The 11912-nt window shown below is 32.6% G+C and overlaps 1 protein-coding gene across 1 annotated transcript; it reads left to right on the top strand.

Annotated features, from left to right (window-relative positions):
* The first annotated feature begins 492 nt into the window (after positions 1-492).
* LOC7476320 (phosphate-repressible phosphate permease pho-4) lies at positions 493-4273 on the top strand. The gene is made up of 11 exons (XM_052452547.1): positions 493-664; positions 869-991; positions 1084-1153; positions 1557-1681; positions 1962-2177; positions 2557-2643; positions 2740-3198; positions 3286-3413; positions 3524-3611; positions 3724-3978; positions 4148-4273. The coding sequence occupies exons 1-11, from the start codon at positions 515-517 to the stop codon at positions 4271-4273; spliced, it is 1827 nt and encodes a 608-aa protein (XP_052308507.1). The 5' UTR covers positions 493-514.
* The last annotated feature ends 7639 nt before the right edge of the window (positions 4274-11912 follow it).

Genomic DNA, 11912 nt, shown 5'->3' with positions numbered 1-11912 from the left:
GATATTTCCATGGAAGACAATAATTTCCATCTCTGGTGAAGACAAAGCAGTTATGCTATGCAGCCCATCTTCTGGGGTGAGATTGAAAATAAGCATCTTTTCTACTGTTTGCTTTGGATTTAACATTTATTAACAAGAAGGTAATATGCCATTTGCTTAAAAAGCAATACAAGGGACTGCCCCTTCAAATTAATGAGAGTAAAAAAATGTCTTCCCATGCTTGATCCACTATTCATTCTTGTTTGACGCCGAAACCTTGGACTATTGAATTCATAAAGAACTAAGTCGGACCCCAAGTTCCGGGGAAAACAAGGGCTAATTCCTCTTCATGTGAGACATGCGACAAGAAACAATTAATAGAACACTCCAAAAACCAACAATGAGGCCGGCCCATCTAGTCCTCGAGAGATATAAACAATGTAAATCTTAATGCATTCGAATCAACATTCTTCTCCTCTAATTCCTTGTACAAAATTTTTATTGCACTCGGAGAGACTCCTAGCTAGCTAAACTAATGTCCTCAAAGGAAGGAAAGGTTGCTGTTGATTTGACCGCTGAAATAGTCGGAAGGTGGAAAGAGACGTATCAATGGATACCGATTTTCGGAGCTTTTGCCACCGTTGCTATGGCATTTTCTGCTGGTGCAAACAATCTCACAGCTCCGGTTGGACTTCTCCTTCTCTTTTTTCTTTGTTCTATTTTTCTTCAGCAATACGTGCGTGGTAAACAAGTATTCTGTTTACATAGAAAATACTCTAGGAAGCATGTACAACTTATTTCAGGCTCAGGACACAAACTGCATGAGCTTATGTTATTTACTTTAATATTTTGTACAGATTATAAAGTTTATTGAATTTTGAATTTGCAGTTTTCAACACCAGTAGGATCAGGAGCATTGACTCTTTTGAAGGCCTCAATAATCGCTTGCCTAATCTATGTTCCGGGAGCTGCCTTTACAAGCAAGAGCACTGTCGATTCTTTATTTTCTGATGTGTGTAAATGAATATTTGTCCATAAACATGGTCAATTAAACACTATGAAATGCTCTTTCTTTCATGAACTAATATGGCTGTGTCATTGCAGTTTCTCAAAGAAAGTCAACCAGACGCAGGATTTTTGATGTGGAGCCTGGTAGTTGCTCTAATCACTGCAGGTACTCAATGACAATCAATTTAAATTATTGGTTTACATTTGCTCATTTCACATTTATCAATCTTGATGCCAAGATTATTTATTTAACAAATGAAAATGTTAAAAAGAGAGTTTATGATTTGCAGAGATTACTATAAAACCATTCTTGAAGCCCTATTCAACAATTTTAAGCTTTTGGCTCCCGGATTAAAATTGTTCTATTACACGGTATTAGAATTTTAATAATGAACAATCATGAATTTGAATTCTACTACTTTATTTTTTATTATAATTAAAATTAAATAATTAAGTATAAGGTAGTGATAATACTTCGCATTTTATGTGATTTTGAATGCCAAGCTAACAGCTATATTATTGTGCTTTTTTTCCCCCTAACTTCTATCGGCCTTTGATGATATTGGCAGCGATCTGGCTTGCAGTTGCAACCTATTGGGAGTTACCAGTCTCATCTCAGCAGTCAATACAGAGTGCCCTGTTAGGAACCATCCTTGTCACTGAAGGTTTTGGCTACATACCCTTATGGAACAAGGTAGAAAAACCTATATTTATCAGTCAAAATGTGGTAAAATATATAACAAATTTGTGTAATTGATGAAATGAAAGAAGTATTTATATTTTTTATCGTTAAATTCCTAATGATCACATACTAAATGACTCTCCGGATCATTTCATTTCCCTCCTTTCTAATCATTTCCTTTTGTGCATACTTGCATTATAGTAGAACCTTTTAATGTAATTTCTGTGGTTTGGCATTCAATTAGACACTTCGATCTTCATTCTTATTCTTCAGCCATAGTTTGATCATGCAGAGTGAAAATCACAATTTTAATGGTGGAGGACTCCTCTGGATATCTCTTGAATGGACAGTTGCTCCATTAATCGCTTGTCTATGCTCCTACATCTTCTTCAAACTCTTGAGGGCGTTTCTTCTTCGATCAGAAGATGCAGAGAAAAGGATTCTCATTTTCCTCCCTATCGACTACGGAATATCTACTGGACTACTTTGCCTCTTTGTCATATTTCAGGTGTGCTTTTTTTTTTTTTAAAAAAATATAAATTTAACATCATGGACAACAAAAAACTCAAGGTTTCTAATTCTCTTCCCTCATCCAGGCAGTCCATTATGTTAAAGAGGACATTTCCTCCTAGGCAGGAGAGGATCCTGTCGTGTTTAGTAGCTGACTAGTAGCAAATTTTTGTCTGAAGTAACACTAGCAGTGTCTAATTAGATAGATAGATGAAGTTTAAACAAATGTCAAACAGGATAGCATGAAACCTTATTTTTTGTTTCTGTTACTTCTGTTTGATTTTCTAAAAGGGAAAGGATAGTTCAATAAGATAATCATGCTTTTGCTTTGTTTTCCATTGAGTTACTTGCATTACTCACTTCATAATGGGATGCAGATCAATGGAAACATTATATTTATCAATACATGGCTTTCTATAGTTGCTGTTTTGGTTGCTACACTGGTTGGAGCGATATTGTCATTGGTAAGGAAACATAACCTTAAGTTCTGCTATCCACTGGATGTTCCAATCATTCTTTCTTTTTATTCTTGTCTAGGACTGAATTTAATTTTGCAACAGGTTGTGATAGTTTCCTTGACCATAAAGAAGTCCAATGATATTCCAAATTGTAAGTCCAATAAGAAAAGCAGATCGATCGATCATCAATGCATAGAAATTCAGGATAAAACAAGTTCAATAAAAGATGACGAGAAGAACCACGAAGATATCGAAGAAATGTTGAGGGATTTCATGCAGACTAGAGTTCTTGAGACAGTCTATGAAGAGGAAGAGAGGAGTTGGGACTCACCACTACCGGATAAGATCCATGATTCTCAACCGCAAATTCAAGATTTTCAGCAGACACAATCAGTCTCTCAGAAAAGTTCTACAGATCAATTAACACAACTCAAACAGTTGCTTGAATCTACTCCAAATAGGTTTGTTCAAACAAGGAACTTCCAGAGGATTGAGAAAAGAACATTAACGTCGGATGCCTCTACATATATCAGAAAATTTGCGATTTCGATTATACGCCCTGTAGGTCTTCTCTTTATCTCCTATCACAGTTCTATATCATTCTTTAGAATGATAGCATATCTTAATAATTTGGTTCTGATGTTAAAGGTTATAGAGTATGACAGACGAACTCTTGTTCGACATGCTTTAGCTGAAAAATATGATGAAATGGAAGATTTCTTCAGCTTCCCACACCTCCTTGCTTCATGTATCTTCGCGTATGTTTACTCTGTCTCTAAATGAAGTAGAAGTTCTCTTTTGTTCACATTCGCCTCATGCCTTCATGTGCATCAATACATCAGACCAATCCAAATCTGTTGATATGCTGCAGGCTTCAATTTTCTATTGAGGTTGCTGCCATTGCAAGCCCATATGCAGCTATCCTTGATGTGTTTGATCATAGAATTAAATATCTACGGAATGGGGAAGATGTGGTAAGTTTAAAACCATAAATATCTCCGTACATACTCCATCCTTTTATGGTAACTTTTCTCTCTACTGGTTTTTGTCTAACTATCTTGTAATGACCATCCACATGGTAACCAGGAGTATGTGCATGTGAAATGGTGGTTTAGAGCAAGTACCGGACTAGTTGCTGCGATGGGATTTTTCCTATGTGGATGGCGCTTGACTCGATGCCTAGGTGGGAAGCTAACTTACATGAGTAACTCAAGAGGGTTGGCATCACAGCTTTCCTCTGTGGCAGCAGTGATGATGGTCACTAGAATGAATCTTCCTGCTTCAAGTATACATGCTTTTGTTGGATCTCTTTTAGGAGTTGGAATGGTCGATGACATTCGGGTAAGGTTTCCTCGTCGTAAATAATGGCATAATCTCTAAAACCAGCATCAAATTCCATATCAGATTGCAACTGAGCATGGAATTGTCCGAGGCTAAACAGAACATGCGTCATATATATGACATTCTTTTTAAGAGGGATTATGATGAAAAATGTTGTATCGTAATGCAGAATGTTAATTGGAAACTTGTGCTCAAGTTCCTAGGTGGATGGATCCTAACAGTAATATTCTCTTGTGGGATTGCTTATGTGATCTTCTCAGCGTCTGTACATTCACCAGGATATGTAGTGCCCTGACGTCGCAGTTTTTAATCATTAATTTATGTTCAACGTTTAATACAAGCGGGATTAATACCTACTCATCCAATTTCCATGTTTGCTCTTTCAATTTGCGTAAGACTTGTCATGATTGATTGGAATTTGTAGTTGTAACCAAACACATAAATGGCATCCTTCGTGTTATTAGCACAATGTTCTAACCATTTGAGATTAAAAAAGTTTAAGATATGAGATTGTTTTTAAAATTATTTTTTATTTGAAAATATAATAAATTTTTTTTTAAAAAAATTATTTTTAATATTAACGTATTAAGTTTTAATCCAAAAATAAAAAAATTAAAAAAACAATGATGCAACCGCTATGTCAAACGATCGCTTAACATATCATATACAAGTCACTAACAAATGATCCCTTGACATGTCAATTTTTTCTTTATTTTGGTCTAAACTTCAAAATATTGAAAAAAAAGAAAGAAATATGAGATAATTAATGTCCATTATATAAGAGGATTTTGTTTTTTTTTTGAAAAAAATGAGAGGTATTATTATTAATTGATTATCCAAACTTTATAATCAATCTGTTAATATTATGTTAAGAAAAAAAGACAACCTCAACAACTAGAATTAAGTGGTAAGATTTGCCATAGGAAATGAGGATATCCGAGAAGCAAGAACTACTTTTAGTGACTTACTAATTTCTAACTTTTTTCTATGGCCAGTCCCAAGTGAAAACCTTTTTTTTTTTTTTTTTTTCATGAATTGAAAAATTTATTGTAATAGTAAAAGTAAACGATCCCACAATTACGAAACACCCACACTAAAATATGGAGAAGAAAGCAAAGTTGCAAGTACGTGAAGCCACCGCTACAAGCAAAGAAAAAGAAAGACAAAACAGAATTAGATATGATTGTTTTATTATTTAGAAATATATTAAAATAATATTTTTTTTTTATGTTTTAAAAATTATTTTTGATATCAACGCAATAAAATGATTTAAAAATATCAAAAAAATATTAATTAAAAATAAATAAAAAAATAAAAAATTTTCAAAATCTTTTAAAAACATTTTTGAAATACAAAAAAAAAACAGGAGCAAATAAAACAGCACGAAGTTACATAATAGACAAGAAAATAAAATCCAAGTTGCTTCTAGTTATCGCTTAAAGTTAAAGGGACGTGCAAATATATGCTCAATTACTTTTAAACATAGAATAATAGTTTTAATTAGTTGTAAAATATAAAAGCAATATGCTACGTTTAACTGAACAAATTTGCGTTGATTTTATAAATAAAAGTGTTCTAGACAAGGCACTTTGTGCAGAGCTCCATTAGTGAAGGAGGAAACAACTTTCCCATGGAAGCAAAAAATAATAATAATTATCATACCTATATTTATTATTATTAAGAAAAACTAAAGCAGGTAAGCAATTCACTATTGCGTTTACTGTTGTCATTGTTACTGTGGATGTGGATTCACAGAGTTTTTTTTTTTCTTTTTTTTTTGTCCTTGAGCTTTTTTTATTTATTTGATTTTCTCACATTTAAATTGGCATTGATGGTTTGTTTTAACGAGCTTGCTGTAAGATTATTGAAGGCAAAAAAAAATCTGTCATTTGACTCGAACTTGGTTTTGCATAATATTGTTTGGATTTTTCATTTTTAGAGAGAATTGAACTCAAGGGACTATAATTGACAATTACATTAAAAAATCAATCCCTTAAAGGAAGTAAAAAATAAAAAATCTATGGAATTTAAGAGGAGAATAAATAAAAAAAAAAGAGGAGGAAAATTGGTTATCGGCGCCAAAGACGGAGAAACAACCCCATATGCTATTTCTAATGGGAGAGACTGTCGATATGCATCCAAAGACACCAAGGAAGACTGCTTTTGGAGGATGGAGGATGCCACACATGCCATCATAACATGACAGGTTCATCCGACCTAGGTCTAAGCCATTTTCTTTAAAATTAGTCGTTAATTATCTAATTACTCTTCAATTTAGGCTTGAATTTCACTCAATCCAGGCCTAATGCAGGGCTGGTCGGGGAGAGAATAAAGGCGCGAGAAAAAAAAATGATAGTTGACCGACTATGCTAGTACATTGTGATCATGACCTGAGTTATAAATTTTAGGTTGATTGGGTTGAATTCGAGTTGATTCACTTAGTCTCCATCTCAAAATTAAAATAAAAAAATATCACGCTGATTGTTTTATTAAAGTTAATTTATGTTTTTATCGATCATTCAGGTTGTATTTGATATCATCAAATTAACTTGATCATATTAAAATAACTCTCATATAGTTAATTTAAAGCTTAGGCTATTGAAATAATTGAGTAAGGGGTTTTAATATGTACTAGATTGGGTCTAATAACGCTCGAACCTGTCCATTTTCTTACTTTCACTAAACCAACGTCACTTGACATCTATACTCTATAACCACAACGGAGCGCAGGAAATGCAACTAGTGCAATACTAATTTGCATTTGCATGAAAATTAAGTTGAATTTTGTTGTCAAAACAAATTTTGTGTTTAAATACTCGCCAAAGCTATTCTCAAAACAGAAAATCATAGTTGAATCCCCTTTCTAATTAGCACATTTGACACTATCAATTAAAGGGAAAGAGAGAAAAAAAAAAAAAACTCTTTTTTTCAGGTTCAAGATTTTGTGGTTGATAGCATATATAATTCCAAAAGCCAACCCCCTCATTGGCTAAATTTCAATTTATATGAATTATCTTAATGTTGGTCCAAAGCTTATCCAGTCCAACACTCAATCTTCTTGCTGAAATTTTTCCCAAAAAGCAAATTGATGTTGCTTACCTAAATAACTTTTTCCCACCACACTTGGGAATTGAAATAACATTTGATGGCATGCTAGGTGCATTCATGTGATTAGTTATATATCCCATCTTTTTGTATAGAACCTTTTAGGTTCTTTATTAATTTGGTGATCGGTACACCTTTATGTTACCATCATGGTGTTAGTTATACGTAGCCGAAGTTAGGAATGATTCTTTGCTTAGGCACAATCAGAGAAAAAACCTAAAAGTGATGGAGAAAATACTGTTCACCAGACACAATTTGCTGTGGACGAGAATAATATTTTTCTTTCTTGAACTTAAAAAAAGAGAAGCTTTTTGCCATGCGTTTAGGGGTAAAATAATCTTTGTCTTGAGACAATTATGATGTTCTAAAATTGATTGGTTGCAGGAGGGGTATTTTGCGTTTGAATTCTACAGTGAATTTACAACACTACTCTTATAAGAAATCAAATCTTGAACTTCGACTCAAGGATAGTTTTGTATTTTCAATTAAAAATGCATAGTAATCCTTAGAATTAAATAAACTAATCAGAAAATAGAGGGATTTTTTGTGTTATTTTCAATATTGTTGCACGGTTAAAAAACCTTAGTGTTCTTGGTATTAAATAATTTAACTCTTAGTTTAAATGATATTTGTGTCATTTTCTTCCTAGTCTTTTCTTAATTAATTGGTTTGGTGGGGAAATTTGAGTATTTTAATAATTAAAAAGAATTAAAAAAGGCTAATGCGCGCTACGAAAGTGTTAACCGCTTCCCAGTCTTTGGATGGCGCGCGTAGCAGATTCTAGCGGCCAAAAAGGCCATTCCAGGGTGGCTTTAGCTTTTTCTCAACGTCTCCTCTCTGGATATATGGTGCATGCATTGATTGGAGGTCTAGTTTGTTACTGACGATCATTTTTTTCTTTTTTCTTTCCTCTCTCTTCCTTGATGTTTGCGCCCTGCCACCCGATTTTTCAAGGGAGCCCCTAAACTTCTATTTCTTTTTTATTTAGTCACCTTTTTTGTTTTATATTTTTTGAAATAATTTATTAAATTAGATTTCTCTTTCAATTTCATCCTCATTCAATTTTTTGCTTTGTCAAATCGATCCCCATTTTTTATTGCTATTTTTTGTAGTCTAGAATAATTTTTAGAGTTGCATTTTTTTTATTCCACCGTCCGTAATGTTTTTTTTTTCTTGATAGATTTCATTCTCATTCTTTTAATTTTTTTCTTTGCTTTGAAAAATTTTCAAGAACAGTATTTTCTCACCCGATTTAATTAGTTTGGATTTGAGGTTGGTTAAACCCTTATCTAAGATCTCATGGGTTGCAAACTTTGGAGATTAACCTAGCTTCATGATGTTTGCCTAGAATTGATTTAGTTTTTTTTAATCATTTTTTAAGTTATGTTTTTTTTTATTTCATCATTCAATATTTATTTAATTGAAAACTTAGCTCTGTTTTTTTTTTTTCATGCTTTATATGACCTTGGTTTTATTATTATTTTTATTTCGTTAGGTTACACCATGTCTTTTTATTTGTTAATTTTTGTTAAGTTTATTGTTTAAAAGAAATTTTATTCTTGAATTAAATAGAATTGATTTATTGAATATAGACGGATGCTCACTTCATTTTGTTTTGTTCAACTTGTTTTTCTGAGACGTTGTTTTAGTGACCCATGCAACTTCTTCTTATGTCGTCGTCCAGAATTTTTGGTCAGGTTTGAACCATTTTAGCAATTGTTTTTGTGATGGGTGATGTCCACAATAAAGTGATAATGGGTCGCCAACAATTTTTTTTTTCCTTTTCTTTCTGAGTACAATATCGTTGGCTTATTTGTTTTGATTGATTGTTGTCAAGTGTTTTTTTTACACATTTTGTTTGCTATCGTTGCCTGTAGTTTAAAGCAGATTATTAGATTACCTGATTTTATTAGATCCAATTGAGTTAATTATTTAAATATCAGGTTTTTCTTACTTCTTTATCTTAAAATATTTTAAATGATCCGCAGCGCAGCGTGTGTCGGTTCCGACATAATCTTACCTAATGGACAATGTATTGATTGCCCTTGGATTGGAGAAGCTAATTTGCCTTTTCCCTTTTACTCTCTCTCTCTCTCTCGTGTGTGTATATATATATATATATATATCTCAAATATTTTATATTCTATGCTGTTAGGATAATATTTATATTTTTTATTAAAACTCTTCGAACTGGTTTAATAGTCAAAATTACAAGGTATCGATTCTGTTGTTGTCATGTGGGTATAATTACGAATAAATATGTCAACCTGAGAATTGAAGTATACACTTCATATCTTTAGCCTTTGTTTCCTTCAATGCATCGACCACGATAGGACTAGAGAGAGAAACAACATCAACTCAAAAGTTGGGTTATATTCAATAATATCAAGAAGCTCACATCAAGTTTTTTTCAAAAAACAGCCGGAAAGAAAGCGAGGGCGTCCTTTTTTATATGTATTTTTGGTAGAACATCACGCAAAACTTTACATCAACCATATATTTCTATGCACGTCGCCGACGTGCCATCGCTTTCTTCCGAGCCATCTTCCTAAATTCTAAAATATCATCATTCTCTTACCACACAAGTCAACCTTGTAACCACCACGTCCCTTCCTTTGATTTTCCCTCCACCCTCCTCTTTTAATCCCAACGTTTCACATCACATGCCTCCATCAGATACTAAAATATTTAATACAATTCTCCACTTAGAAAAGTAGTATATTATTCTTCATTAAATGTAAAGTTATATGCTTACCGACTGGAGATAATAGTTATTTTTTAAAATATTTTTTATTTAAAAATATATTAAAATAATATTTATTTTTTATTTTTTTAAAATCATTTTAATATTAATTAGTATGTTAAAACAATTAAAACAATTAATTTTAAATAAAAAAATTAATTATTTTTTTAAAATATAATTTGAAATGCAATTCCAACTGGACCAATTACCTTATGATTTTAATAATTTTGAAAGAAAACTCTCCGAATCTTACATAAAGGGGCAGTTTGCAGTTTAATGCAGAAGTCAAAATATATATATATATGACTTTAAATATCCTGCTTTTAGCTTAAGCAGAATGATTAAAAGGGTTTAATTATATATTTAATTCTTCAAGCTTCTGTTTGGACTTGCAAAGAATTAGATTTCCTTTAGGGTCGACTAAATACGCTGGATTTGTTAAGGGCAATTCAGCACTTACAATTTCTCCGCAAGTAGTGTTATAGCACTTTGAAAACAGCCTTCTCCAATATATATATATATATATATATATATATAAAAGGCTACCATAATGACCACACCAAGTACCCAAAAAAATTATGATGAATCCAACACAATCTTTCTTCTCCATCTCCGCAATCTTGATTCTCATGTTCATGGCGGATAGCATTTCTGCAACTCGAATCTACTCATCGATGGCTTTACCAAATTCTCATCAAAGTGGAGATCTGACAGGCAATAAGCCAGTAAAGATGCGCGAGGTCGCATTTCATGTTTCTTTCAAGGGTCGTATGATCCCGCCGTCCGGTCCAAGTCATAGGGGTGATCACACTAAACCCACTTTCAATTAACATTTCTTGGAGAAAAGATATCCAAGTTTTCAATCAGTTCTGAGCCCTGGAATGGGGAGCTGATACAGGACATGCATGCTCCTTTCTTCTTGAAAACTTCATGTTCCAAACTCCGTAGGTTTTCAAGAAAACATGGAAAACGCAACATAAATGGTTTGAGTTAGGAATTTAGAATATTTATGAATGTACTTATTTTGTCACAGAAGTTCCGAGTTATTTTTAAGTACTCGGTTAGTATGTTTATGATGTCAACTTCTCTCCCTTTATCCTCTAACATCATTTTTTCCCCTAGCAATAACTTCTGTAAGAAAAAGGGGAGTGTTGAATTGGGTGCTGGATAGTTGAAGTTACTTTCTGATGCAATTCTTCATCTTCTTCTTTTTTTAGGGTCAAATTTTATGCAATGGATCTCTTGCGTGTATGAATAAAGACTGTACCGAATTTTTTAAACTGTTAATCGCTTCTCTATTTTGATATTGTTTTCCCCTTTTTTCCTTGCAATAATCTCATGAAGGATGGCTTCGAATTACAGTTGTTGTGGTTGATCGGCTTGTCCAGATATGGTGGCATGTGTTATCTACAAGGGATGAAATCTAGACCTAACTAGTTAATTTCCTCGTTGTTGTTCATATCAAAGTTTTAAAATAAATGTATAGTTACTGTTAATGTATTTTCTAGGGTCAAGAAAAAATTTAATTATAAATTTAAAACTTGATGAATATATTTAATAAAATAGATTGAGGATCATGTATCCTAATGAATGTTAAAAAGAAATCTTAACGCTAACTAAAAATCAAGTTACAAGCTGAAAACAAATGTAAATTATGTTGTTCGATCTTGTCTTGTGAGGATCCTTTAAAGCGTTTGTTGATATGATAAAAAGAGCTAAATTATCCAGGTTGATATGACAAAGAAATGTTCGAATTCAAGATCTCTTGGAGGGACAAGAGAGACTACTAGTTGAGCTGCATTTCATTTTCAATGCATGAATTATTTGAAACCTTTTTTTCTTGAAAAATCACATCTCTAAAATTTAAATAATTTTCTATTTTTGGGAAATATTTTATTTTCTATATGAATAATAAGTAAAAATGGGCAAGTTCCAAACGATGAGCATGCACATTTATGATTGATCAAATAAGTAGTGGGATTCAATTGATCAAATCAATAGTAGAGGCACTCGAATAATCAAATGACCATAGTACAGGGACCACCCAATGAAATTAATTCATTCCCTTTGTATAGAGGACACTTGC

The sequence above is a fragment of the Populus trichocarpa genome, chromosome 4, assembly GCF_000002775.5.
Source record: "Populus trichocarpa isolate Nisqually-1 chromosome 4, P.trichocarpa_v4.1, whole genome shotgun sequence".
NCBI classification, from domain to species: domain Eukaryota; kingdom Viridiplantae; phylum Streptophyta; class Magnoliopsida; order Malpighiales; family Salicaceae; genus Populus; species Populus trichocarpa.
This window is presented reverse-complemented; position numbering and strand designations above follow the sequence as displayed.